The sequence below is a fragment of the Cuculus canorus genome, chromosome 15 (genome assembly GCF_017976375.1).
Source record: "Cuculus canorus isolate bCucCan1 chromosome 15, bCucCan1.pri, whole genome shotgun sequence".
Taxonomy (NCBI): domain Eukaryota; kingdom Metazoa; phylum Chordata; class Aves; order Cuculiformes; family Cuculidae; genus Cuculus; species Cuculus canorus.
The window spans coordinates 8,567,616-8,593,967 of NC_071415.1; the positions used below are offsets into that span (position 1 = coordinate 8,567,616).

Sequence of the window (26,352 nt, forward strand, 5' to 3'; positions counted from 1 at the left end):
CTGTATAACTGAGCGGTTAGCGCCCTTCCGCAGCGCAGTGTATTCCTTATTCATACCGCGGGGTCCGCAGAGCCGGAAGGGACAAGTTCTCGCGAGACTTCGCGGGGTATAAAAAGCGCTCGGCGCGTCGGCCCGGCCTTCTAGATTAAGAGAACACGTAAGTGAGGCGAGCACTATCGCGGTGCGGCCCGCGCGGCATCCGAGCCCATCGGGGCCGCCAGTGGCTCGGGACTGCTGCTCCCGGCGCCATCGGCCGCCTCTGGGCCGTGCCGCTTCCTGCCCAAGCGGTGGCGGAGTCTTCAACGTTAGCTTTTTCTGTTACAGCAAATGGCGGACGACGCCGGTGCTGCGGGAGGCGCGGGGGCGGCCCGAGGGGGCTTCCGCGGCGGCTTCGGGACCGGGCTGCGGGGCCGCGGGCGAGGCCGCGGCAGGGGCCGAGGAAGAGGCCGCGGGGCCCGCGGAGGCAAGGCCGAGGATAAGGAAGTAGGTGTTTACCGAAGGAACTCGGCGGGAGGCTCGTTCTCGGTGCTGCCGCTCACCCTCTCTGTGGTTTCCTTCCCTAGTGGATTCCTGTCACCAAACTCGGCCGCCTGGTGAAGGACATGAAGATCAAGTCTCTTGAGGAGATCTATCTCTTCTCGCTTCCCATCAAGGTGAGCACCCTGTGTGGCAGGACCCCGGCCTGAGCTGCAGAGTTGGTGGCTGCGTTTGCAGCTCGGGATGCTCGAGTTCAGCGTGTCTGAGTTAAAGACATAAATTAGCAGTGGCTGAGGAAATTGTGCAGTTCCTGCTTGGTAAAGTGTGATGGGTTCTGTATGTGGAGGTGACAGCATGTTGCTGAAGATTTTCTCTAGGAGTTCTGCTCAGTAATAGAATAAATGGTAAGTTATTGCAATATTATGCTGTGCAGGGACAGGAGTTTGATCCTTGTTGGGTTCCTTCCAACTCAAGTCATTCTATAATTCTATGTTGGACTGCCTCGCAACTGCTGGAAACATGCCTGCAAAATCACACGTACCTAATTGCTCATCACTTGAAATACCTGTGCACAGGATTATTTAACGTGGGTTGTAGGAGCTTTGTAAGATATATTGTTTAAACAATATATTCTTGTGTGACTGAACGACTGGATCTTGCAGGAGTCAGAGATTATCGATTTCTTCCTGGGGTCTTCTCTGAAAGATGAGGTGTTGAAGATCATGCCTGTGCAGAAGCAGACACGTGCTGGTCAGCGTACCCGGTTTAAGGTAGCCTTTTGTTTCTGTTTTCTTGTGTTGAGTACTGTAGTGTCTTGTATTTTTCTGTTATCAAACTAACAAATTAGCATTGCCCACAGAAAGCTGGGGAGGGGCTTTTGATCAGGGAGGGCAGGGATAGGATGAGGGAGATGGTTTTCAGCTGCAAGAGGGGAGATTGAGATGAGATCTCAGGAAAAAATGTTTCCCTGTGAGGGTGAGGAGGCCCTGGCCCAAGTTGCCCAGAGCAGCGGTGGCTGCCCGGTCCCTGGAGGTGTTCAAGGCCAGGTTGGATGGGGCTTGGAGCCCCCTGATCCAGGGGCTTGAAACTTTAAAGTCTCTTCCAACCTGAACCATTCTGTGATTCTCATTCAGATACCTTTATTTTCTTCTGTGTTTTGGTGTGGAGTTAATTACAAGTTAATGAAATTAACTGATGCTTTGGCAGGAGTGTTGGCTGCCCAAGGGCTGTGGTGAAGAGAGAAGTCTCAGGTGTAAAGAGAGGATATATCAGGAGTTCTTAGCAGTGTGAGGCTGTAGCAGGAGCTTGAGCCCTTGTTCTTCAACTGGTGGGAGCTGAAGGATGAGCTCCAGGGGACATATGGGCCCAATAATTGGTGACTGTCACTGCTGAACACCCACCTCGGTTGTCCCTGGTAGACTAGCCTGTGTCCTCCGAAGTGTTCCTGTGCAGAACAGCCACCACTAAAAGCTTTCCTTTCAATCCTAGGCTTTTGTTGCCATCGGGGACTACAACGGCCATGTTGGTCTGGGTGTTAAATGCTCTAAAGAAGTTGCCACTGCTATCCGTGGGGCCATCATTTTGGCGAAGCTGTCCATCGTGCCTGTGCGCCGCGGCTACTGGGGGAACAAGATCGGCAAGCCCCACACTGTGCCGTGCAAGGTGAGAGCGAGCTGCGGGGCCGGCCCACAGTGACAGTGCTCGTTATGTGTGGGAGCTGCAACGTGTTGTGTCTGCCCAGGTCACTGGCCGGTGCGGCTCCGTCCTTGTGCGTCTGATCCCGGCGCCCCGTGGAACAGGGATCGTCTCTGCCCCGGTCCCCAAGAAGCTGCTGATGATGGCTGGAATCGATGACTGCTACACTTCGGCCCGCGGCTGCACTGCCACCCTTGGCAACTTCGGTGAGCTCAAGGCTTTTGTGTTGTACCATAGCCATACGAATTGCTGTGTCTGTCACTGACAGGAATGCAGCAAACCCATTTCTGTAGTGGTTTTAGTCTTTTGAAGGAAAAGCTCCTAGTGGTCACACGGGATTAGAGTCTCCTGCTGGTACTTCTCACAGTGCAGGTTACGCTGGCTGTGGAGTATCCTGGAGTTCCATCACAGTTAATTATAAGGAATTGTCTTTTTATGCCTGCATGGATACTGAATCTCCCAATCTGCGCGATTGCACTTGTGTGACGTAGTGTAATTGTCGTAACTGGAGAGAGAAAGAAACTGGAGTTGTGTGTGTCCATCAGAGAGACCCTGCCGTGGGCTCCCTGTTCCCTCCCAAATCCTACACTGGAGCTGTGTGGCAGGTGCGGGCGAGTGGGTGCCCGTGGCTGCACTGTGCAATACCTGGCTTCTCTCCATAGCTAAAGCCACCTTCGACGCCATCTCCAAGACCTACAGTTACCTGACTCCGGACCTCTGGAAAGAGACTGTCTTCACCAAGTCCCCGTACCAGGTAAGAGCATGGCTGCAGCCAGCAGCTCCCATCTAGCCCTTCCCTGTGGAATTTTGCTGCTGGACCCAAAGGCTTTGCATTTCAGTAGCAGGGAGAGCAGGGCTGCAGTCAGAGCTGACTGCCAGCTGGAGCGGGATCTGTCAGCCCCTGGTTTGGAATAATAGTTGAAAATGGCATTCCATGAAAAAAGAAAATAGGAAATCTCTGAGCTACCAAGTTAAAATGTCTGAACTACCCAACCCCGTGAAAATGTCTCGTTGGGAAGGGGTGCAGCGCTGAGAACCGTGACAGTGCCATAAGGAAATAAAACCCTGTTTGGTTTTTGCAGGAGTTCACGGATCACCTGGCGAAGACCCACACCAGAGTCTCGGTGCAGCGAACCCAGGCAGCTGCAGTGGCAACGACCTAAGTGGGTTTTGTACAAGACAATAAAGTGATCAGTGAATGAAAAACTGTGATCGGTTTGATGGGCAGTTAATGCCGTGTGCAGAGGGATGAGATCCCTGAAGGGGATTTGGGTGGGCTCGAGTCCGTCGGACAGAACTTGAACATCTGTGGAATGAAATGGTGTGTTACATTACCCTGACCCTGTTAATCCTGTATTAATCCAAACTGGGTCTGGAACCAGCTCTGAGGATCGTGCTGTCCTTTACCCCAAAGGAGGGAATTCCCACCATGGCAGAGCAGCAGTGTCTTGGTTCATGGGGCTGGAGGAGAGCTCCAGAGGGGCAATGCCAGCTGGAGCACCCAGGGGTGCCCGGAGCAAGGGCTGACCATGGTTCAGAGGGCAGTAATAAAAGCACTGCAATTCCGAGATGAATGCAGAGCTGAGAAGGAAGGACTCCGTACGTGTCAGCAGAACCCTCCAAAGAATGAGGCTGGATTCTAGGTGTATGGCAGTTGCCTGGGCTGTGCGTTTATTGTGGAGGTCGGCAGCAGCACTGCTGCTCACACTGCATGCACCGTGGGACACGAGCACCACAAGGGAGCTCCCAACTGTTCAGCTCTGCTGAGAGGGGTTCTCTTGCGCCTTCCTCTCTTCCATCATCCTGTGCTTCTGCTTCATCAGGCATGTCCTTGCATTTCCATGGACGCCAAGATCACCATCTGAAAAGCAAGTAAATATCTGAGGAATGCCCAGCTAACAAGAAATGAGCCTCCATTCCCTGTGAAGTCAGGGATGAGGCTTGAGAGCCCATTCCCTGTGAGCTCTACAGGCTGTTGCTCACATCTGTCCTGGTAGGCCTTGGTGACCTGCGCCAGCAGCTGTGCCTCCTTGGCACAGTTCTGGAACTGGTTGGGTCCTTCCCTCTGCTTGCACGCACCCAGCCTCTCCCGGATGATCTCCACGATCTCCTGATCAACCATTCTGTGGGAAAGATAGGGAGGAATGCAGTGACAGCCACAATAAGGGGCAATGAACCCCTGTGGGCTGTTACAGCCCTGCAGCAGGAACATGGCAGTGCAGGAGGATGTGTCCCCATTGCCACTCTGCTTGGCTCAGGAGTGCTGCAGGGCTACAGAACAGGCATAGAATAGTTTGGGTTGGAAGGGACCTTAAGGATCATCATTGCATTCTGCAATGGGATGGGCAGGAGCTGCTGCCTCATCACCTCAAATTCCACAGGAATGTAGTGAGTTAAATCAAGGGTTGCTGTTCCCAGAGCAGTGTGGTCTGCTGCGGTGTCACCCGGTGCCAGCCGCCCTACCTGTCCCTCCTCCACTGTGCCTCTGCCTCGTAGAAGCAGAGGTAGTCGCCCTCCAGACACTCGCTCAGGTCGGGCACGCGGCGGAACTTCTGGTGGTAATAGTAGAACTTGTTCTTGGCTTGCTGCCGCTCAATCCATTCTATGGAGACAGCCCACAGTCAGACACCCTGGCCCACAGCAAGTGCCAGAGCCTGTGCTGAGCTCAGGGCTCCCGGCTCCTGCACACCCACCTGGTGTCTATCCCTCTGTCCTTCTCTGTGTCCCACATCCCTGTGTCTGTCCCAGTAGGTTTCCCAGTGTCTAGGCTGTGTTCCATGTCCCTGCGCTTGTCCCTCTGTCTGTGCTGTGACCCATGGCCCTATGTCTGTGCTTTGCCCTTGTCTATGTCCTACATCCCAGTGCCGGTCTTTTTGTCCATGCTGTGCCCATCTTTGTGTCATGTCCTTCTGTTTGTGCCATGCTGTGTCCCTGAGTCCCACGGCCCTGTGTCTGTCCCTCTGTCTGCGCTTGTGTCCCTGTGTCCGTGTCCCTCTGTCCGTGCCGTGTTCCTGTGTCCCATGCCCCAGTGTTTGTGCTGTGTCCCAATGTCCCTATGTCTGTTCTGTGTCCCTGTGTCTGTCGTTCTGTGCTTGTGTCCCATGTTCTGGTGTCCAATGTCCCTGTGTCTGTCCCCCTGAGCTTGTGTCCCATGTCCCTGTATCTGTGCTGTGTCCCTGTGTTCCATGTCCCTGTGTCTGTCTCCGTCTCTGCTGTGCCTGTTTCTGCCCTCTGTCCATGCTGTGTTGCTGTGTCTCACGCCCGTGTCTGTCCCAACGTCCCCGTGTCTGTGCCGTGTCCCTGTGTCTAATGTCCCCGTGTCTGTTCCTCTGTGCTTGTGTCCCATGTCCCCGTGTCTGTCCGCCTGTCTGTGCTGCCCCTGGGTCTGTGCTGTGTCCCTGTGTCCCATGTCCCCATGTGTGTCCCTGTGCCCGTGCAGTGTCCCCTGTCCCCGTCCCGGTGTCCCGGTCCCGCCCCCGCCGCGCTCTGAGGGGCAGGTACCTCGCACGAAGGTGACGGGCGCATCGACGACGTAGTTAAAGACTGTCTGAAAGATATCGACCGGATTGGGCACCGACGTGTCCCTCTCGCCGACGGGGGTGCGGGTCGGCGGCACATTGTAGGCCTTCCAGTCCGGGTCCTCGGGCATCGCGGCGGCGGCGCGGGCCCTCCCGAAAGGTGGTGGCGGGCAAGATGGCGGCGCCTCTCACGACGGGGTTCACGTGGTCCCGCCCTCCGCATGCGCTGGCGCGCGGTGCACCCTGGGAATTGTAGTCCTCGCGGTCCCTGCGGTCCTGCACCCTACAGGCAAAGCTTCCCTTGGTCCATCCTCGCTCTAATGAGGGCAGGTTCCCAGGGAGCCGCCAGCACCGGGATGGACCGTGCTGCAAACGAGCCAGAGCAGAGAGCTAGAAAGAATAAACAAAGATAAATACAGAGTGGTTTGGGTTGGAAGGGACCTCAAAGCCCATCCAGTTCCACCCCCTGCTATGGGCAGGGACACCTCCCACTGGATCAGGGGCTCCAAGCGTCATCCAACCTGGCCTTGAACACCTCCAGGGATGGGGCAGCCAACACTGCTCTGAGCAACCAGGGCCTCCCTACTCTTATCATGAAGAATTTCTTCCTAATGTCTAGTCTAAATCTTCCCCCTTCCAATTTAAAGTGATATTGTTTAATATCTCTATCAATGACATAGACAATGGGATTGAGGACACTCTCAGCATGTTTGTGGGTGACACTCGTGATGGATCGGATGCCATCCAGAGGGACTTGGACAAGCTGGAGGAATGGGCTTGTGGAAACCTCATGAGGTTCAACAAGGTGAGTGTAAGGTCCTACATCTGGGTCAGGGCAACCCTCGGTATTAATACAGGATGGGGGACGAAAGGATTGAGAGCAGCCCTGTGGAGAAGGACCTGGGTGTGCTGGTGAACCAGAAGCTCCACAGGAGCCAGCAACGTGTGCTTGCAGCCCAGAAACCAACCATGTCCAGGGCTGCATCCAAAGCAATGGGAGCAGCAGGCAAGGGAGGGGATTCTGTCTCCCTGCTCTGCTCTGATGAGACCCCACCTGAAATGCTGTGTCCAACTGTGCAGCCCTCAGCACAGGAAGGACACGAGTCTGAGTGAGTCCAGAGGAGACCACCAAAATGATCAAAGACCTGGAACACCTCCCCTGTGAAGGGAGGCAGAGAGAGTTAGAGATGTTCAACTTGGAGTAGAGAAGACTCTTTCCAGTCAGGATCATGAAGTCTGCCTGACCTGGGCTGATGGACAGCTGTGTGAGCTGATGGAGGGCAGCGTAGCCCACCCTTCCCACCAGCTGCAGAGGTGCAGCGGTCCAGTGCAGCCCTCACACCTCAGGTTCGGTCACTGTTGGGAGCCTCCCTCGTCACTGCCATCGATGTCTGCATTGTTTGGGAGCCAGAGGAGTAAACTGAGACACCGGCCATTGACCTTTACCACACCACAACTGTTTGTCCAGCCCGCCAGCTCAGCCCAGGGCGAAATGGATACAGCGGCGGGTGAAGCCAGCAGCTAAATTTGTGTCTTTGGGCTGATAACCATCTTGAGTATAAGACAAGGGGAGGCACGCACCGACAGCCTCTCTCTGCTTCTGCCGGGGTGAAGGCGTCCCATGGTTGGTAAAGTCGGCGCTGCCGCTGTTGGGCTGCGTGCGGAGGGACAGCGAGCAGGGCTGGGCTGCGGCTGCCATGGGGCCATTCTTGACAGGGCTCTGTTTGGGATGCAAAATAAGCTTGGCCGAAAGTGCACCCAGGTGCTGGGATGGATCACGGCAAGAAGGGAGTCGTGGTGGATGTAGATCTAACCCCTTGCTGCTTGGGCTGGCCCCGGTTCCCTGCCTTGAAGCCAGTCGTGTGCGACTTGTCCATGTCTCTAAAGTGCTGTTGCTTTTTGCTGCCTGGCTCAGCATGCCCTTGCGGTTGGGGTTTATATATTTAGCTCTTCTAATTTGGTTTTCAAGGTGCATATTTAACCTGCGCATGTTCTTATTACTGATTCCTTTGGGCATCCTTTCCCAGTTCTTCTGATTGTTGCCTGAGCTTGTTTGGTGCCATTTGCCTTGACAACACAAAGTCCAGGAATTCTGAACAGGCCCTTTCGGTGCTGCAGAATACAGAATAAGTCATTGTAAGTAATGTTGCAGTAGGGCAGATCTAGTAAAGAACATATTTCTCCTTCTAAATCCTCAAGCAGAGGGAGGGAGTCTCTTAGAGGAGGTCACACTAATTTTTTTTTAGTTACTTGGCATCATTTGACCGGAAAGTTACTAAGTTCTGCCATGCACATGATGGAAGTTTGAACAAAATCCCTTCCTACTCGATGTTCTTTTATCTCATGTTGGGATTGAGGAAGAGCCCAGAATCCCTCCAGCATTCTCTGATGTTAATGGGGAGATTTCCCATTGTACTTTGGGTCTCAGTATCTTCTGGGACCTGAAAGCAAAGCTGATCTTTTTTGTTGTTCTCAGTCGCACCGCAAGTTCTCTGCTCCCAGGCATGGCCACCTGGGCTTCCTCCCCCACAAGAGAAGCCGACGCCACCGAGGGAAGGTGAAGTCGTGGCCTAAGGATGATCCCAGCAAACCAGTTCACCTGACAGCTTTCCTGGGCTACAAAGCTGGCATGACACACACTGTGCGAGAGGTGCACAGGCCTGGACTCAGTAAGGCTTGGCTGATGGGAGCAGGGAGCCACATCCTGGAGGGAAATGAGGGAACAGACTTGTTAGTGGGAAAGGCTGCTCCTGGGAGTGGCTGGTGCAGAACACAGAATCCAAACTATCATTTCCTGTGATGCCATCCAGATTTTGGATGGCCAAGGGCCACCTCACAGCCAGCGTGAGCCAAGTCTGAAGGTTCCTTGGAAGTCCCCACACTGGTATGGTGGCTGGTGGCTTGTTTGATCCAGAAGGACCCTGCAGGGTAACTACTTCCCAAATCCTGGGCTTGAAGTGGCTTGCTGGGGAAGTTTATCTGTTACCCTATGGGATGCCCACACTCCAGGGCAGGAACCATCCCATGGACTGCTTCCCCTAAGCTGGGAAAGATGGGTTAGAGTGTGCTGGGCCACAGGGTCTGACCTATTCAGTGTCTGGGGGTCAAACCCTGCGTTGTCCTCTAGCAGGGCTTGTGGCTGTGGGAGATGGATAGATTTAGGTTTGGTTGCTATAACAGCATGGCCCACAATCAGCTCCAGGGAATGGTCTCATCCCAGATGGTGCTGAGCACCATTTCCCTTTGCTGTCTTGCAGAGACTTCTAAAAGGGAGGAGGTGGAGGCCGTGACCATCATCGAGACCCCCCCACTGGTGGTGGTGGGAGTCGTGGGGTACATAGAAACGCCAAAGGGCTTGAGGAATTTCAAGACTGTTTTTGCTGAGCACATCAGCGATGAGTGCAGACGGCGCTTCTACAAGAACTGGTATGTGCCTTGCGACTGGGGACGGTCCCTTGCAGGTCCTCCCCGTAGCCTTTCTGTGATGCCCAGCCACTAGAAACCTCGCAGCTCTGAGATGGAGCAAAACTGCTGTTTATTTAGTCATGAATAGAGATACCGCAACAGCTCAACGCTGGGAATCGGCATATGCATATGTAAATTTATTCTAGGGGTTGGACAAAGTTCACTCTCTCCACAATATCGTATGGCAGCGCGTGCTGCAGGTTCGTTTTCCTTAGTGTAGGTCGGGCCCCCTCTACTCTCCGTTAAACTCAATACTTGAGCTGAGGCACCAAAGGAAAGGAGTAAAACCAGAAACTTGATGCACAATGTGACCCCTGGTCCATATAAACATCAACACCCCAAATCCCAAACTAGCAGAGAGGAAAACAGAAACATTAAATTCGTGACTGTAGGAATCATATCTCCTGCAAAAGTGCCTTTGAGATCCACCCACCACCAGCCTCTGATCCCTGTTGGAGGCTGTTTTCTTCATTTAGCTCTGCTTTTGCGCTTGTATTTTGATGGCTCTGGGCCAGTCAGTGGGAGACAACTGGATTTATCATGCAACAAGGTTTGCATTTCCATCCCTTCTTTGCAGCTCATTATTCGCTTTCCTCTTCCCAACTCAGATCCTCGTGTCGTGGCCCTGACAGTCACGTGAGGTTCAGGTACCTGTAGGTACTTTGTGCCTCCAGAGAAACCCCTGGCAAGGGATTTGTTCCCCACACCTGTCCTGAAACAGCGCACACAGGGAAGCGGGGAATCTCTTTGCCATGCAGCTCTGCTGGATATTGAACACTTTTGTCACAGGCACAAGAGCAAGAAGAAGGCGTTCACCAAGTACTGCAAAAAATGGCAGGATGAGGATGGCAAAAAGCAGCTGGAGAAGGATTTTGCAGCTATGAAAAAGTACTGCAAGGTCATTCGCGTCATTGTGCACACGCAGGTCAGAGCCTCAGCCCTGGGGGTGGGCATGGGGGACTCAGAGTCTTCTTCAGCTTGGGAACATGGAGAGGACCTGGGAGCTGGGGTGGTGCGTCCCAGGTCTTGGTGGGGTCAGAATAGGTTGAGCAGGCAGTTGCCTGTCAGAGGGTGTGGGACAGAGCATGTAGGCATGGGAGGTGCTGGCTGACCTTTCCCACTGCCTCCTGACACCAACTTGGTCCCTCTGAGCCAGGCTCAGCAGAGTCCCTGCTGGGGCGTTGCCAGAGGAGGCTGTGGCTCCGCAGGCTGGGGAGCCCACACGCTCCGTGGTGGGGAGCAGACTTGGGGCAGAGCCTCAGCAGGTGGTGAGCCCTGTGTCAGCACGGGACCTTAAGCCCCGTGATGACCTCAAATTAGTAACTGGTGTCAAATGTTTGGGCAAAAATAGCCCAGGGACAGGCAGAGTTTTGCCAGATGCTGATTGCTGGATTCACAGCACCCATTTTCATGCTGATCCCTGGAGTAAACCAGCTGCTTTGGAGTCTGGGGCAGAGCTAAGCTGGCTCAAGTTTTCACTTGTGGCTGGCAGAGACCCTCAAAGTCCCACTGTGGTGATTTGGCAGGGGCTTTGCACAGGGAGCTGGGATTGGGAGAGAGCAGAGGCATTTCTTGGTGGGAATTAGAAATGACTGCTTAGGCTGGAGGCAGAGGTGGAGCTCGACCAAAGGAGAGGTGCTGCCTCTGGCTTGGAGTACAGTGCTGCATCCTGGCTGGTCACAGCGTTCACCTACATGTGGTGCTCTGGTGATGCCCCTCAGGGGCATTTACCTTTTAACTCTTGGGGTAGGAAGAGGCTGGCCTGCTTCTCTGCTCCCTGGAGAAAAGATGTGCATCAGCTCCTGCCTGGAATGGGGCACTAGGATGCAGCAGTTGAGCTCGAGGACAAGGAGTTGGGTCCAAGAGATGCATAGGCGTCCTGACCCAGGTCATTGCTATGAAAGGGTTAATGGTGTGCCAGGGAGTGGTAGTGGAGAGCTGACTCTGTTCAACCCTTGTGGCCCTCACTGTGGTGGGTGAGGTGGCTCTGCCCTCATGTTCATGCCTGAGAGGTGAGAGGCAACGCTTTGCCCTAACACGCTGTCTAATGCAGATGAAGCTGCTCCCACTGCGGCAGAAGAAGGCCCACGTGATGGAGATCCAGCTAAATGGTGGGACAGTGGCCGAGAAGGTTGACTGGGTTCGTGAGAGGCTGGAGAAACAGATTTCCGTGCACAGTGTCTTCAGCCAGAACGAGATGATTGATGTCATTGGCGTGACCAAGGGGCACGGGATGAAAGGTACAGAGCATGGAGAGCCTTGCCAGGGGTTTGGTTCTGTCCTTCTCATGTGGCACTGCCATGAGGTAGCATTAGGGAAGTGGAGTGTTAGCCGTGCTGAGAACCCACCAACTCATTGCACAGCGAGTAGCAAAGAGCCTCCGGACCTCAATCATGACACACAGTTCCATTGTAGCAGAACTTGGTTTCCTTAATCTCAGTAAAGGCCCTGTTGTCAGCCGTGCTGAGTCCTCCAAGGAGGCTCAGACATACTACGAGTTTGTAAAGCATTTCTCACAAAACTCATGTGTGTGGAGGTGTGGGTGTTCAATGTCTGTGCATGGATGTGCTCAGCAGGAAGATATCACAGTCTGATCAGATCCATGGGAAGTGAGAACTGTTCTGTGCTCTGGCCTCTCATGGTGGTGACAGCTCTTGGTCTCCTTCCAACATGGCGTCTTCCAAGAATTGCAGAAGAATGATGACACTCTCCACTCCTCAGCACTCAGACACTAGAACTGAACCTCCCCGGTGTTCTCATTGCTCTGTCTGGTCACACTTCCAGGGGTGACGAGCCGTTGGCACACCAAGAAGCTCCCCAGGAAAACACACAAGGGCTTGCGCAAAGTTGCCTGCATCGGAGCCTGGCACCCAGCCCGGGTTGGCTACTCCATTGCTCGGGCTGGCCAAAAGGGCTACCACCACCGCACGGAGCTTAACAAGAAGGTATGGGTCCCTCAGAGCACCACTGTGCCTTCCTGCCTGCCTTCCTCCCATGCTGCTTCCATCCTCTGCTCTGTAACCTCTGTTCCCTGCAGCTTCTCAGATGTTTCCATAATGATCTGTAGTGTTGTTCTTCTCCATGTCATTCCCGGTGCTGGTTCCCTGCTTGAGGGACACACAATAGCGGGAACATCATAGTGAAAACCATGTCGTCCCACAGTGAAGGAACAGGGATGTCACCTTTTCCGTTTCCCTTCCATTCCTAGATTTACCGCATTGGCCGTGGAATCCACGTGGAAGACGGAAAGGTGGTGAAGAACAATGCCTCGACGCACTACGACATCACTGAAAAGACCATTACACCTCTGGTAAGGGCTGAGGGGGTAACATGGCTGTGACTGGCCCTGGCCGAAGGAATCGGAGCCAAGGAAGTCATTCCTTGGCTGGAGAGAGCCAAGGAAGTGATTTGAAAGAAATTCACTGAAATAAATGCAATGATTCCTTTCCTCATGTTTTGGACATGGAAAACAATCTCTATGAGGTGATGTTTAGGCCCGTTGGTAGACTCAAACATTTAACTTTCAGAAGATAACTTGGGCAGGAACTGAGAACTTTGTTTAAAAACAAAAAGAAGTACAAATGACCTTAAAAATCTGATTGTCAACAGATACAGGATTTTTACTTGATTTAAAAATTTGCTTTTGCTTATTAAAATCTTCAAACTGGGGAGTCTCACCAGGTCTGCTCCCTGTTCACCCACGTCCTCCAGAGAAGGAGGCAGGGCTGCTGGTTCCTCAGCTCTTACAGGATGCTGTTTAGCTGGGATCATGCAGTCAGCATAGCTGACAGACTCTGGTGGTCCTGAGAAGGAGACCTGAAGGGTGCAGAGCATCATTAGCTGGAAGGACTGTCGGTCACTACATTCTCCTTCCCTCAAAAAAGCCACCTGTGGACACATCTGCCCCCATCCTGCTCTCCTGCCTGCCAACCCTCTCTGCCTCTCCCCACAGGGTGGCTTTCCTCACTATGGCGAGGTCAACAACGACTTCCTCATGCTGAAAGGCTGCGTTGTGGGCACGAAGAAGCGAGTGCTCACCCTCCGAAAGGTGAGAGTGCAGCAGGCACCGGGGAGGGATGAGCTGTGGCTCTCCAGGAACAGATGCGCCATGTGGAGAATGGCACTGCCTCCAAAGGCTGGGCAGGGAGGCTGATCGGGTCGCTGGTGCTGAGTTACAGAGGGCATGAGAATGTGGTGCTCAGAGAGACCATTCGCAGTTAGATTGTGGCAGTGTGCAGTCGGATGCTCTCTCTGGAGACGGGAGCTGCAAGCCTTTGAGGGCTGGATGGGAAATATTGGCCGTAAGCAGACTGTAAGCTAATGAAATGCTAAGTGCAGAGCTGGCTCCTTTCAGAGCTGCCCTGCAAATGCAAGGCATCACCTTCTGTACGAGCATCAGGGTGGTTTCTCTGAGAAAGCAGAGTTTTGTGGAGATAATTATCTAATGGGTGTACCTGCTTCCATCAGAGATGTTTGGATTATCTGTAAAGATAGGTTTGATGCATCATAACTCCTCTTTTCCAGTCCCTTCGGGTGCATACAAGCCGCCGGGCTCAGGAAGCCATTGAACTCAAATTCATCGATACCACCTCCAAGTTTGGCCACGGCTGTTTCCAGACAGCTCAGGAGAAGCGGGCGTTCATGGTGAGTTACGCTCCGCGCTGGCTCTAGCTCCCAGGCCACGTTTGCAGCTGGGACTAAAGCAACTGGTTGACTCCAACCAAGCATCTGCTTCTCAATAACAACAGCCAAATGAGTGATCAGGACCGTCTTGTGTAAAAGCCAGGCATGAATTCAATTCACACAGCAGAAATGATGCTAAGGAAGAACACGATGGTTGTGTGAGCGATCCAAGACAACCCAAGTAGCAAACAATCCACCATATGGCCCACCAGTTTCCATTCACCACAGGATGTTTTCAACAAGCGGTTAACTTGGCAGGCGCTGCCCTGGGCATATGGTCCCTTTCTCTCCTAATTGTGCACTTTTTTGATTTGTTTGGAATGATTTATGACCTTGGTGTTCTTAAGAGGAAAAGGTTGGGTCAAATTCAGACCCAAATTTGTGATTCTGTTGTCAGGATGCTTTTAGATAGGCTGAGCAGTGTATTTTTCTTAAATCCAGAGCAAAAAATCACCCTAACTAAATCCAAAACAAGCATTGTTTCTTTAATAGTTCTGCAGCCTTCACCCGGCTGGTGCATAAGCCTGACTATGAAATGGAGGAAATGCTAAATAAGCCAGGCCTTTAGCTAGCAGACATGAAAGAAAGTGCTGCCTGGATGCCCCACAGCCATAAAGTGTGTCTGAATCTGGCCTGTCAGCAAGAAATCCCCTATGGAACTGGCTAAGCCTCCTTAGCCCTGGCAGGGGGATTGGCCGTGCCTTTGCAGAGCTCTTTTGAGGTTAAGCTGTTCTCCTTTATCTTGGTGTTAGGAGCTTGTTCTGCGTTCTGCGTTGCTGCAAGTTCTGAGCAGCTGTGACATGGATCTTAGTGACAGGAGGTGGTTTTGCCTGGTTGCAGATGTTTTCTTTACCATTTTCTACTGTGGGGTGTTTCGCCCATGTAAACATTTACCTGTGGCTGGAAGTAGGCACGTCAGTAACCCTTGCCATCTGCTCTCAAGGTCCAAGAAAATCACATTTCTTAGCTGGTGGAAACCCCTCTGGCTCTGTTGAGGTGGCTGACAAGAACCTGTGCCTTTGGCTGTGGGAGGACCTGCCTCCTCCAAGGCTCCTACAGCAGCTCGAAAGCGCTCCATCACCATGGGCTCCTGGTGGAGCACTGTCACTTCTCCCCTCCACAGCCCTGACTGCAGGCCAGCCCGGCCGGCTTGGAGGAGGTCACTCATTGTCGCTCTCTGGATGCTTTTGAGGTGTCCAGATAAAGAAACCCTTTGTGCAAGAGCAGTGATGTTCTAATCCTGAATCTACTCCAGGAGGTGGCTGGTGAATGACAGCACAGAGCTCCCAGATGGGGAGCAGGGACCAGGAGCAGCCCAGCAGAGTAGGAAGGGACCAGAGCTGCATTCCTGCTCCCCACAGCTCAGATGCAGCCTTGTAGACCCGTTTTTTCTACCACTGACACTGAGAGCTCTCCTCTCTGCTCTCTTCCAGGGCCCTCAGAAGAAACACCTGGTGAAAAGCAAGCCAGGAGCGCAGGAAGACCTGTGAGGGCTGAGATACGCAAGGCTACCTGACTGGGCACCTTCAATAAAAAGAGTTGAAGCCATTCCTGCTGCCTTTCTTCCTTCTGGAGGGACATCTTGCCTGTCCTCAGTGCTGTCCTGGGCAGAGCATGTCCCAGGGGCTCCTCAGCAGGTGGGGATGGAACAAATAGCACTTGGGACTGGCCCACATGGACAGAGACCAACGCGGACAGCCAAGTGTCTGCTCTGTTCTCTGGCTTCTCCCCCTCCTTTGCCCAGTGATTTTTTTCCCACTGCCTGCATTCCCCCAAACCATGGTGAAGACTCCCCTTCCACTCTTCCAGAGGAGACCAAAGCCGGTGCTGGCCCTTCCACCCTGGTTTCCACTGGGAATGCTGGGCCTCCCTGGCACTTGCCCCTACCTGGTCTCACTGACCACCCCTCCCCTTGCACGCACGCACCCCCAGGCACTGCTTGTGCTGAGCTGGAGGTATGACCCACGGACTTCTCTCCGCAAAAAGCCCCGCGATCCCAGCTGGCATCCTCAGCAGATCTGGGAACGTGTGTACAATGAGATGGCTGCGAGGTAAGAGGTCAGTGATGGATTTATTCAGATTTGGGACTCATTTTGCACCCATGTTTTCCTTGCAGTCCAGCTGCCTGCGGGGAGGGTGTGATGCGTCTTGGAGCTGTGATGCCTTGGATCAGCGGTGATCACAACTCCTTCGGTGCAGAACTGGTCTGGGCGTCCTGCACCCTCTTTGGGAACCAGACAGTGGAAAGGCAAGCCCTCCAGTGGTCCAGAGTTGCCCCCTTGACCAGGAGTCCTGGGAACCTGGTAGGAGGTGCATGAAGTTCTTGGGCCTCCAGAAAACCCCTTGCCCTGGGGCTGGTTCGGCTCTGAAGATGTGCTTGCAGTATTTAAGGAGGAGGCTTGTCTACAAAAGTGCTGAGGTTGAGATGAACCAAGAAGCTTAGACCCCCTGGCGTAGCCTGGGATGCAGCCAGCACCAGGCCATGGCTTGCTCCGGGTCCCAGTGAGGTCCCTGAGCTCTGTGCAGTGTCTCTGCCCTGCTCGTTGTGCTTCAAAGCCTCTTCTCTGCCTTGGCTGGGAGGTCCCTGGGTGGTCCCTCAGTGGGCGGCTGTGGATCCAGGCCAGAGCGCATGATGGGAATGATGAGATCGTCCATGTTTGGCATCACCAGAATTTTCTGAAAAGAGGAATCCAGAATAACAAGTGAGTGGTTTTGAATGCCAGCACCTGACTGGTGACACATCTGCTGAGAAGTGGCCATGGCAGGAGCCACAGGAGCTCAGGTCCGAGACTGGGGCCGTGAACAGAAGGTCCCGGGCTCCCATCCCCTCATCAGCAGCTGACTGTGCCTGGTCCTAGAGGATTGCCAGCTCTGGAGATCCTGGGGCGGGGACAAGCAGGAGCAGTTTTCTTTCACCCTGCTTACCTGTATGTCTGGCTTCAAGAGTGGTCACAGCAGAGGGCAGAGACCAGCACTTTGAAGCCATTCAAATGGTCAGTTCTTTGGGAGGATTTGGGTACCTAAACATCTGTGGAGACATTTCTGCTCTCTGATGAGAGGTCTCAAAGGTGAGAGGCTGAAAACAAACCAGCAGGTACCTTGTGATGGGAGACTCCTGACTTTGTGATGGGAAATCTCCCAAACTTGCTGTCAACCCTCCCTGCTTGGGGCAGGGCTGCACAGACCAGGAGAAAACCACTTTTCTCAAGCACTGTAGTGCTCAGAGCAGCAGCCCTCAGAGCTCGCTGCTTAGGTTGTCTTTTTTGACTGTCCTGGGTTGGACAGATTGAGTCAGATGTTGGCTTTATGTAGAGACAACCCTGGTCAAAACAGAGCTCTGATTACCACAGCAATGATGTCCCTGCTTCAGCAGGGTTTGCTGAGCCCTTTAATAGAGCAGGCACCTGAAATTCATGCTTCAGCTTCTTCTCAATCCACTCAGTGACATGGAGGAACGTCACCTCCCGCTCGCCCAGCTTTGGGCGCACCTTCAGCTCCAGCTGGGGTGGGACTCGGAAGCTGTACCTGTGCAAGGAAAGAGGCAAAAAGCATCGCATCCCGAACACGTGGTGCAGCCCCTGTGGCCCCAGCGCTGGGTCTTAGGGTTGCAGAGGTGGCCGTGTTGCAGTGGGAGCTCTGGGTCCCCAAATCCCATCTTGGAGTGACTGGAGGCCAGGAGAAATGAGTCTGAGGTGTGGGAGTCCCTCTGGGAGGACAGCCTTGGGTTGCTGGTGCCTCAGAAGAAGCCGAAGCCCCAGAGCTGGTTCCTTGGCTGAGCCAGAAGGAGCAAGGGGAGATGGAGGGAGGGTGTATGTGGGGGGTCTTCACACGGGAGGAAGGAGAGCTGGTACCAGACACGGTCCGTTGGCGGTGGGGGGATGTTCACAGCCAAGGTGCCTGCCAGCTCCTGCACCTCCACCGTCAGCAGCAGTGGCGTATTGGAAACCTCCTCAATCTTCTTTTTGATGAACTCATTTTCAGTGGCCTTCTGGAAGTACTTGGACTTGGCGATCTTATCCACAAAACGCAGGATCTTCCGGCTCGTACTGTTGCCGCTGATGTGGCTAAAGTGAGATGCACCATGGCTCAGCAGCGAGGCGAGACCCAGAGCTGTGCTGGTTTTCAGCATCCCCCAGCGCCTGTCCCAGCTCCCCGGGGGGACAGGAGTCCCTCAGAAGGGCTGTCATGGGGTGTGTGCCTCCCCAGGGAATCTGTCCCCAAGCCCCTGTGCCAGTGTCATGCCGTGCATCTCCAGCACCTCCCCAAACACCCTGAATCATGGTTCCCGAAGAACCCCTTACCCCTCAGTGCCGGGTGGTGGGACCCGCTCCCCTGGGGCTCCTGCAGGCTCAGTGGTGGCAACATCTTCCTCATCGGAGGAGCCGGCGCTGGATGACTCGGCGTCGCTGTCTGCCAGCAGGATCAGCCGTGGCCTGGCCCTGCGAGCCCCAAGGAGCATCAGGGAGTGCCCTGGGGGCCAGCATCTAGCTCCAGGAGGAGGAGGATGGAACCCAGCCATGGGTCTCCTTACCCCTCTCCGCCTGCCTCTGCTGGGCTGCTCTCCTCTGCAGCACTCTCCTTCCCCAGCTTGCAGAGGTTCATCTTTGTCTCAAGTGTCATCTGCAATGAGCCGCTGTAGGTGACCTCCATGTCCACCCAGAGCCCTGTTGGGGAGAGGGATGAGTTGAGCCCCTGTCAGCACCATAGGGGCCGCTCCTGTGCCTGCCGAAGCCTCCCTGCTTTGGGGACCAGGCTAGCACCTCAATAGCAGCTGCCATGGAGCCAGCCCTGGGGTTCCTGCTACTCGGTGGGGCTCTTACCTCGGTCATTGATGATGGGGTTGGAGGCGCTGAGGACTGAAGGGATGGATGTGCCCATGTCCAGCTCTGTCAGCGTCAGCTCGTTCATGAAATACGGGAGCTGATGGAAGAAAACCACATGGGGACAGTCACTTGAGCCTGGCACCTGCCATGGGGCTGTGGGGTTGGGGTTCTCCTGGGTGCTGTGATGCTCCTGCCTCTCACCTTGATCTTGCTCAACTTCTTCTGGATCTTGTTGGAGACCTGCTCAGCCCAGTATTGCTCCCGGAGGAAGTCCCAGAAGATGCGCCCCACCAGCGCATTCATCCAGGCCATGCACGGCTCGCTGCGCCCCGCTGTGTCCTCACCAAGCTGTTTAGGGACAGAATCAGAGAATCACCAGGTTGGAAAGGACCCACTGGATCATCGAGTCCAACCATTCCTAACACTCCCTAAACCATGTCCCTAAGCACTTCATCCACCCTTTCCTTAAATACCTCCAGGGAACTCGACCACCTCCCTGGGCAGCCTGTTCCAGAACCCACGAGTCCCTGGAGCGAGGCGGCCCCATGGGCAGTGCGACCCACTGGCCAGGTGCTCCCATGTCCTGTGGCTTGGTTGCTCATACCACAGCACCGGGAGGGAGGAGATGAACCACAGGAGTGGAAGTGGCAGCACACAAAGTCCATCACCTTCTGTGTAGCACTCGTGTCCCATTCCCCACGCTGGATTTGTCCCACTCACCTTTGTGGGCATGGGGCTGCCCAGCGCACCATGTGAGGGGCTCCGCTCCGGGCTGCCCGCCTGCGCCGGCAGGCACTGCGCCATGTAGGTGCTGTAATCGAGGAAGATCTTCTGTCGGACGCTTCCCACCAGGTCCTTGGGTGGGATGGCAGAGGGGATGTCTTCCGCGCTCCCGCCACTGCTGCTGCCGCTGCTCAGAAGAGTCGGTCCCACACCTGGGAACACGAGTAGGTCAGGATGGAGTGCGAGGTGACACTGCCCGGCCACGATGCCAGTGAGAGGCCACCACCCCGTGCTGGCGAGGGGGATCCTCAGGGCTCTCCCTGCTGCTGCAAATGCTCTTGGCTATGCTCACAGCTCCTCCATCTCCTCCCGCTCTCCCTGCTACCTACTAAGGCTCATCCTCCCAGCACGCATCAGCTCCCACTTCGGATCAGTCCCAGTGCAGAGCAGAAGCCACAACGGCCCCATCTCACCTGCCCTGGCTTCACTGCAGCTGCTGCCAGGGGTCCCACGGGAGGCTCGCACGAGGTGCTGGTACCACTCCTCCTTATCTCTCCCCGTCCGCCCAAAGAGGTAGAGGCACCTCTCCCTGCAGTCTCCCGGGACATCCTGCCCCGGTGCTGGTGCCTTCTTCATCCCTTCACCCTTCTGCAGCTCTGCGTCCTGCTCCTCACTGCTCCTGCACTCCACATCCACCGGGGCAGAGAGGAGGACACAGATGGGGTATTTCTTGTTCCATGTCCTCTTCCGGGCCAGGCTGGAGGGGCAGAGGAAGACCTGCAGCACCAAGAGCACCAGTGAGGCCAGAGCACTGTGGGTCCCCACAAGGGGAGGGTCCCCAGTCCCATGGGAGGGTCCTCAGCACCGCTGGGCTCACCTTGGCATCGGTCAGATCATAGCAGCGGTGGCTGATGAAGGCAACGTCAATGATTTCCTCCTCGAAGGTGGCTCGGCGCGGGATGTTGCTCTTGGGGTAGGAAAGCTTGAGGGTGGCCCCATCCAGCGTGGCGTGTACTGAGTGCATGAGTGAGGGGTGGAAAAGCTCGGGGTCGTAGGCGTGCAGCTGGTTCATCCAGCCCTGGGTGGGGAGAGCAAGCTGGCTGCTTCCCGCTGTGCCATACAGGGCACCTGCTGCAAGCTCAGCACCCCCTCGGTGCTGCACGTCCAGCCCAAGCTCCCCTCCAGCCACCACCCAACACCCCATCTCCCATCACTCCTCTCCTACCTGGAGGTGGAGGTTTTCCCGCGGCTCCCTCGGGAGCAGCTCGGGGCGCAGGCAGCTCCGTGGTCCCCGTGCCACCGGTGGAGTCTTTGGCAGCAGGAGGAGGATGGCGAGGAAGCCCAGCACCAGCCCGCAGATGAGCCCCAGGCAGAGGCCGGCGGCGTAGGGCGGCAGCGGCAGGATGAAGTAGCCGTAGGCAAGCAGGGTGATGGAGGCGAGGGCTCTACCTGGCACCGCGCCCCCTGGCCGTGCTGGCGGTGGCTCCTCAGGGGGTGACAGCTGGGGTTCAGCATCCCGCTGTGCCACCTCCACCACCTGGATCACATCCCCGTAGGAGCAGATCTCGTAGCGGCAGTTCAGGGTGGGCTCCCAGGGGCTCCAGTCCCGTGCTCGGCGTCCCCCAGCCCCACGGCCCCCCACCTCCTGCTCCCCAGCACCTGCCTTCACCCGGGATGTGGGGCTGCTCTCCTCGGCCATGAGGCGGCTGAGCCGGTTGAGGGGCTCCTGCACGGCCTCCGACAGCCTCCTCTTGGTGTCCTCCAGCCTGGCCTCCCGCAGCCGGAGCAGGGCAGCACGGCTCTCCGATGGGGAGACGCTGGGAGAGGACGGGGCTGTGTGGGACTTGGCAGGGCTTAACCGGGGCTGGGGGACCCGTGAGAGGTCAGCCAGGAGCATCCCTCCTGGCTGGGGCGATGGGGGAAGTTTCGTGCTCCCATCCACGGAGAAAAGGAGCCCACAGCCATCCTGGCCACTGCCGTCCTCCCTCATGCTGGTGGGGTGAGGTGTCAGCCCATCGCTGTCACCGCGCCGAGGCGAGCCGGGGGATGGTGCCAAGGTTGGAGAGGCCTCCGCCGCCGCTGCAGCCTGGTCTGCCATCGCTCGCATTGCCGCTGCTGCCAGGGGAAAGGGAGCAAGCAGCTCAGCTCTGTGCCACCTCAAGGCACAGCGTGTCCCTGCCATGGTCCTGCAGTGCCCATCAGCGTCACCATGAGCCACCAAGCAGGAGCGGGGATCCCGTCACCACAGGCTGGGGGTTCCCTGTTTTGGGATGCCCCTGTGGCCTTGGGCTGATAGAGGACAGGAGGCTCGTGGGCTCTCCCTGCACATCCAAGCAGGGATGGGACAGCAAGAACCACAGTAAGATGAGCTCCATCATAGCCCGTGGGGAATGGTTTGTACAAGGATAAAACCCAGCTGGGCAACCAGCAATGAGGCCTCCAAGAACCTGGACTCAGGAGCCAGGTCTGCACCAAACAAGGAGGATTTTTCCTGCATCACGACATTCCACTGGGGGCTGTGAGGAGGGATGCAATGCCAGTGGGCAAGATTTGGACTCCTCTAAATGTTTCTCAGTCAGCAGTGGTTTGGCCTTTGCTTAATGCACTGCATAAACTTGGAAAGAACCCACGCTGCAGCCCCAGCCCAGCAGGAGGATGCTCTGGAAGAGGGGCAGAGGGCAATTTCTGTTTTTACTGAAGGGGCACAAAATTTTTCCTAGATGCAAAGTCTCTGTAGCCCTGAAGTTGTTCCCAGCCATGGCAAAGCATTGTCCTGTCCCCAACAGCCACCGTGGTTCCTCCTTCCTTGCCCTCCTGCCAAAGCCTCGGGGCTAGCCCTGCTCCTGAGCCATGCCCGTGGGTTGGGGAAGGAGGACAGGGGCTGCGGGATGGGCTCTGCAGGGCCATCACGGGGCCAAGCCCAGCACCCAGAGGGCTCATTGGGTGCTTGAGCTCCACCTCTGCCCCTGCCCCTCATAGTATCCCTGTGGCAGGAGCAGGGAACCCTCCTGTAGGAGCCAAGGCTAGGCAGGATCCGGCACCCTTGGGCTGTCTCACACCCGGCATCTGTGCCGCCCTGGATCCTCAGAGCCCTTCACTGCCACGCATTAATTACAGGCTGTGCTGCAGCTGCCTTCAGCGCCGTTCATGTAATCTCACACTTCGTGGCTCTGGCATTGCTTCTGAATTTACAGGAGCCACTTGTTAGCCCCAAACAACCCACAGGAGATGTCCCCGGTGATACCCAGCACTCTGGCTGTGGGGCTGGAGCCACCCAGCCCACGAGCAGGGCTGCTGGTACTGCCGGCACCACTGGTACCTGCTGGCAGAAAGAGTGTTCTGGGGCACAAGGCAAAGCACCGGAACAGCACAATGGGAGCAGGCAGAGGAAAATAAGCAGCAGAGCTGGGCTTGAGAGGAACCCCTTCCCCAACACCACGGGGCTCCATACACCTCCTGTCCAAGGATGGCAGACAAGGGGCAGCCAGGACCCCCATTTGACCCTTGTCACTCAGGCTCCCCAGCGGCCCCATGCCATAGAATCACGCAGTCACAGAATAGTTAGGATTGGAAGGGACCTTAAAGATCATCTAGTTCCAACCTCTCTGCCACGGGCAGGGACATCCCACTGGATCAGGCTGCCCAAGGCCCGTCCAACCTGGCCTTGAACACTTCCAGGGATGAGGCAGCCACCACTTCTCTCGGCAACCTGTGCCAGTGCCTCACCACTCTCATGGTGAAGAAATTTCTCCTTATGTTTAGTCTACTGCCATTCCCAGTATCCCCAGTGCTGCCCATCGCCCTCGGCAGTGCCTACCTGAAAGCACTGGGGCTGGTCCTTGGCTGGTCTTGCCTGGCCACCGCTCGCCACCCCTGCCAGATTAAAGGGATGCTGGCTCCCCTGTGCCTGAGGAAGGCTTGGTTCTCCTCTCCACCGTGCTCAGCTCTTCGTTACCACCGCTCTGAGATTCGTGGGTTTTAAGAGCTAAAAAAAATAAAAAAAAAAAAAAAAAAAAAGCAAAAGGATGACTGTTTCCTGAGAGACCATTAGCACGGTGGAAGACGGAGATAATAATAGCCTGGGCTTGTATGGGAGTTCTCATCTGGCAGAGATGCCAAGTACAGTGGGGACTACAGATGTGCTGCTGAAATGCAGCCACCTCTGGGGAGCATGGGTGCCTGAGAGGCTGGGGAGAGCTGGGGACAGACCCCACTGGTGCCGCGGCTGCACCACCAGCACCCAAAGATGGTCTAGAGAAGGGCAACGAGGCTGGGGAAGGGTCTGGAGCACAAGTCTTGTGAGGAGACTGAGGGACCTGAAGCTGTTTAGCCTGGAAAAGAGGAGGCTGAGGGGGAACCTCATCGCTCTCTACAGCTCACTGGAAGGAGGTTGTGGTGAGGTGGGTGCTGGTCTCTTCTCCCAAGTGACAAGTGATAGGACAAGAGGAAATGGCCTCAAGTTCTGTCAGGGGAGGTTTACATGGGGTATCAGGAAAACTTTGTTTACTCATAGTGAAGCCCTGGCAGAGGCTGCCCAGGGCAGTGGGGGAGTCTCCATTCCTGGAGGGGTTCAAAAAGCGTGTAGAGGTGGCACTTCAGGATACCGTTCAGTCGGCATGGTGGGGTTGGGCTGATGGTTGGACTGGATGAGCTGAGAGGGCTTTTCCAACCTTAACGATGCTATGACTCTATGCTCAGAGCCAGCCAGCACCAGCTCAGGTTCCCCAGCGATCCCCTCCTGAAGCCTCCCCACCACTCGATGCTGTTACAGGGCTGGAGCCCAGCTCTGCCTCTGCCATAGATTCTGCTTCACCATCACCTCTCCACCGTCCCTGTCCTCTGCCTGTTTCTCCCCACACCTCCCTGCAGAGGGTTGCTGATGCCCAGAGCAGCTTCTAACATGGGGTGGCCATCAAGGAACGAAGAGACCTTGGGCTGTCCTGAGACCTTCGCATCCCGAGATCTTTGCATCCCTAATGGCATGGCCCTTGCAGCTCACAGGAGAACTCTCAGCCCTGGATCCACCAGGACACGGCCGTAGGGAAGGGCCTGGCTGGTTCCCACATCTCTTTCAGGCACAGCTTCACCTTCTGAAAAGGCTTCCTGGTCAGCAGCAGGCGTCCAGGTAGACGACTCTGCTGACACACCAGGTCCCAGCAGCCGCTGCGACTCCTTCCACTGGCTGAAAATCTGCACCCTGAAGGTGTACACAGCCTTCGAGTCTGTTTGGAGCCTTTCCTGACACCCGGCTCGTTTGATCTTGGAGGATCAGAAGGGAGCTGCTTTCCAAACAGCACATCACTTGTTCTCGACGCAGCGATACGGCGCATCCTCGGCTCCCACCGCCCCACGGTGCAGCAGCAAGAGCCCCTTCCTCCCCCTGCTCCAGCGCCTGCCACAAATCATCAATCCCCGGGGCTGGAGCAGGGAGCTGAGCCTGCCCGAGATGAAAGCCTGACCTAATTCAAACCGGCAGCATCCAGCGGGCAGCAGCATCGCCCGCGCTGGCCCCATGCAGGGCTTTCCACGCTGGGCGCATCCCTGGCCTGAGCCCGTGGCTGATGGACATATCCATTGGCATCAGGGAACAGGGACCCATCGCAGCACTTTGCTGTGGGCTGTGAGGTTCCAGGAACAGGGCTGGGTCCTTGGGACAGTCCCTGGCTTTGGTGACAGGGTGCTGGCATTTTTGCTCTTGCACCAAGGAAGGTGCGCATTCCATCAGAGCCCGCTGGATGAAGACTCATCCAGATAAAACTAGGGAAGAAGGGACTTGTGTTGCCTGTTTTTATAGAAGGAAAATGAAGCCGCGCACACAGCTCATCACCTGCCAAGGAGCTGCTGCCTGCAGTTCACCTTCAAAGCCCTTACCTTGCCGCATGCGGGGCTGCTGCCACCTCCTCCAGGCGTCCCATGCACCCCATGAAGGGATGCAGCTCAGCGCCCGCATTGCCGCCTGGGGAGGGTCCCCAGGGTCACCCTGGCCCTGTGTCCCGGGGTGCTGGGACGGGTGGTCCCCATCCACGGAGCCTTTGGTGGGTGTGGGGTGGAGAAGCTCCGTGACCCCCCAGGAGATGCCCAAGCTCCATCGCCCGCCCTGGGCGGCGCTGCTGGGGGGCTGCACCTGCCATGGACCCCAACCCACTAGTCCCCTGGTACCTGAGGTGGATGGGAGTCCTGGTGCTGTTGGAGAAGGGTTGGTTGTGGTGCTGGAAAAGGATCAACAGTCCCGGAGCTGCTGGGAAGATGGGCTGGTCCCGGTGCTGGCAGGGAAACGGTGCCGGTGCCGGTGCCGGGCAGTGGGGAAAGGAGCAGGATTTGTCCCAGTGTGGGGAAGAACTGGACCCTGTGCTGGGGATGAAGAGATGGTCCTGGTGCTGAAGGAGGCCGGCCAGTCCCCGGATCCAAGGAGTGATGCTGGTGCCGGGAGAGGCTGGTCGGTGCCGGGATGCGGGGAGGGATGCTGGTACCTGGAGGGGCGGTCGGTGCCGGGATGCGCGGAGGGATGCTGGTATCAGGATGCAGGGAGGGATGCCGGTATCGGGAGGGAGGGTCGGTGCCGGGATGCGGGGAGGGATGCCGGTACCGGGAGTGATGCCAGTAGCGGGATGCAGGGGGGGATGCCGGTACCGGGAGTGGCGGTCGGTGCCGGGATGTGGGGGTGCAGAGCCGGTGTCGGAGGCTGGGGAGGGTCGGTCCCAGTGCCGCTCGCCCCGCTCCAGCCGCCGGGGCCGGAGCATCCGCAGCCCCGCGCTGGCTCCTCGCTCCGCCCCGCTCCCCCCCCGCTCCGCCCCCGCCCGGGGCTGTCCCCCCGCCCCCTCCCACCGGGGGCTCTGCGGGGTTCCTAGGGCAGGGGGGGTGGGGTCCTCCCCGGTACCGGGACCCTTCACCCCGTTCCCGGGCTGCCCCCCCGCCCCCTGCTCAGCCAGGGGCTCTGCGGGGCTGGGGATTCCCATGGCGGGGGTGTC

At 56.3% G+C, this 26,352-nt stretch overlaps 4 protein-coding genes across 8 annotated transcripts; 2 read left to right on the top strand and 2 right to left on the bottom strand.

The window, feature by feature from the left end:
* Positions 1-291: 291 nt before the first annotated feature.
* RPS2 (ribosomal protein S2) lies at positions 292-3,382 on the top strand. The gene is made up of 7 exons (XM_009562197.2): positions 292-483; positions 564-653; positions 1,140-1,247; positions 1,966-2,139; positions 2,219-2,378; positions 2,835-2,926; positions 3,255-3,382. Exons 1-7 carry the CDS (start codon positions 328-330, stop codon positions 3,333-3,335), a joined length of 861 nt encoding a protein of 286 aa, XP_009560492.2. The 5' UTR covers positions 292-327; the 3' UTR covers positions 3,336-3,382.
* A 424-nt stretch (positions 3,383-3,806) lies between these two features.
* Positions 3,807-5,899, bottom strand: NDUFB10 (NADH:ubiquinone oxidoreductase subunit B10). Its single transcript, XM_009562199.2, has 4 exons — positions 5,674-5,899; positions 4,636-4,774; positions 4,156-4,295; positions 3,807-4,033 (listed from the first exon to the last, which is right to left on the bottom strand). Exons 1-4 carry the CDS (start codon positions 5,819-5,821, stop codon positions 3,927-3,929), a joined length of 534 nt encoding a protein of 177 aa, XP_009560494.1. The 5' UTR covers positions 5,822-5,899; the 3' UTR covers positions 3,807-3,926.
* Positions 5,900-7,161: 1,262 nt separating this feature from the next.
* Positions 7,162-15,403, top strand: RPL3L (ribosomal protein L3 like). The gene is made up of 10 exons (XM_009562170.2): positions 7,162-7,314; positions 8,167-8,359; positions 8,948-9,116; positions 9,945-10,080; positions 11,209-11,395; positions 11,940-12,100; positions 12,364-12,465; positions 13,108-13,203; positions 13,680-13,799; positions 15,272-15,403. Exons 1-10 carry the CDS (start codon positions 7,312-7,314, stop codon positions 15,326-15,328), a joined length of 1,224 nt encoding a protein of 407 aa, XP_009560465.1. The 5' UTR covers positions 7,162-7,311; the 3' UTR covers positions 15,329-15,403.
* Positions 15,404-15,877: 474 nt separating this feature from the next.
* LOC104060408 (testis-expressed protein 2) lies at positions 15,878-26,155 on the bottom strand. 5 transcript variants are annotated; one of them, XM_054081087.1, is made up of 14 exons: positions 26,015-26,155; positions 25,544-25,735; positions 23,202-23,346; positions 20,610-21,499; positions 20,262-20,462; positions 19,858-20,161; positions 19,382-19,596; positions 18,863-19,009; positions 18,659-18,758; positions 18,370-18,502; positions 18,140-18,277; positions 17,690-17,902; positions 17,243-17,363; positions 15,878-16,514 (listed from the first exon to the last, which is right to left on the bottom strand). In XM_054081087.1, the coding sequence occupies exons 4-14, from the start codon at positions 21,489-21,491 to the stop codon at positions 16,389-16,391; spliced, it is 2,580 nt and encodes an 859-aa protein (XP_053937062.1). In that variant the 5' UTR covers positions 21,492-21,499; positions 23,202-23,346; positions 25,544-25,735; positions 26,015-26,155; the 3' UTR covers positions 15,878-16,388. The 5 variants fall into 5 exon arrangements, with proteins under 5 accessions (XP_053937062.1, XP_053937061.1, XP_053937064.1 ...); XM_054081086.1 differs by having other exon boundaries at positions 23,202-23,369; XM_054081089.1 differs by having other exon boundaries at positions 23,202-23,369; positions 25,544-25,730; positions 26,015-26,149.
* Between the last annotated feature and the right edge of the window lie 197 nt (positions 26,156-26,352).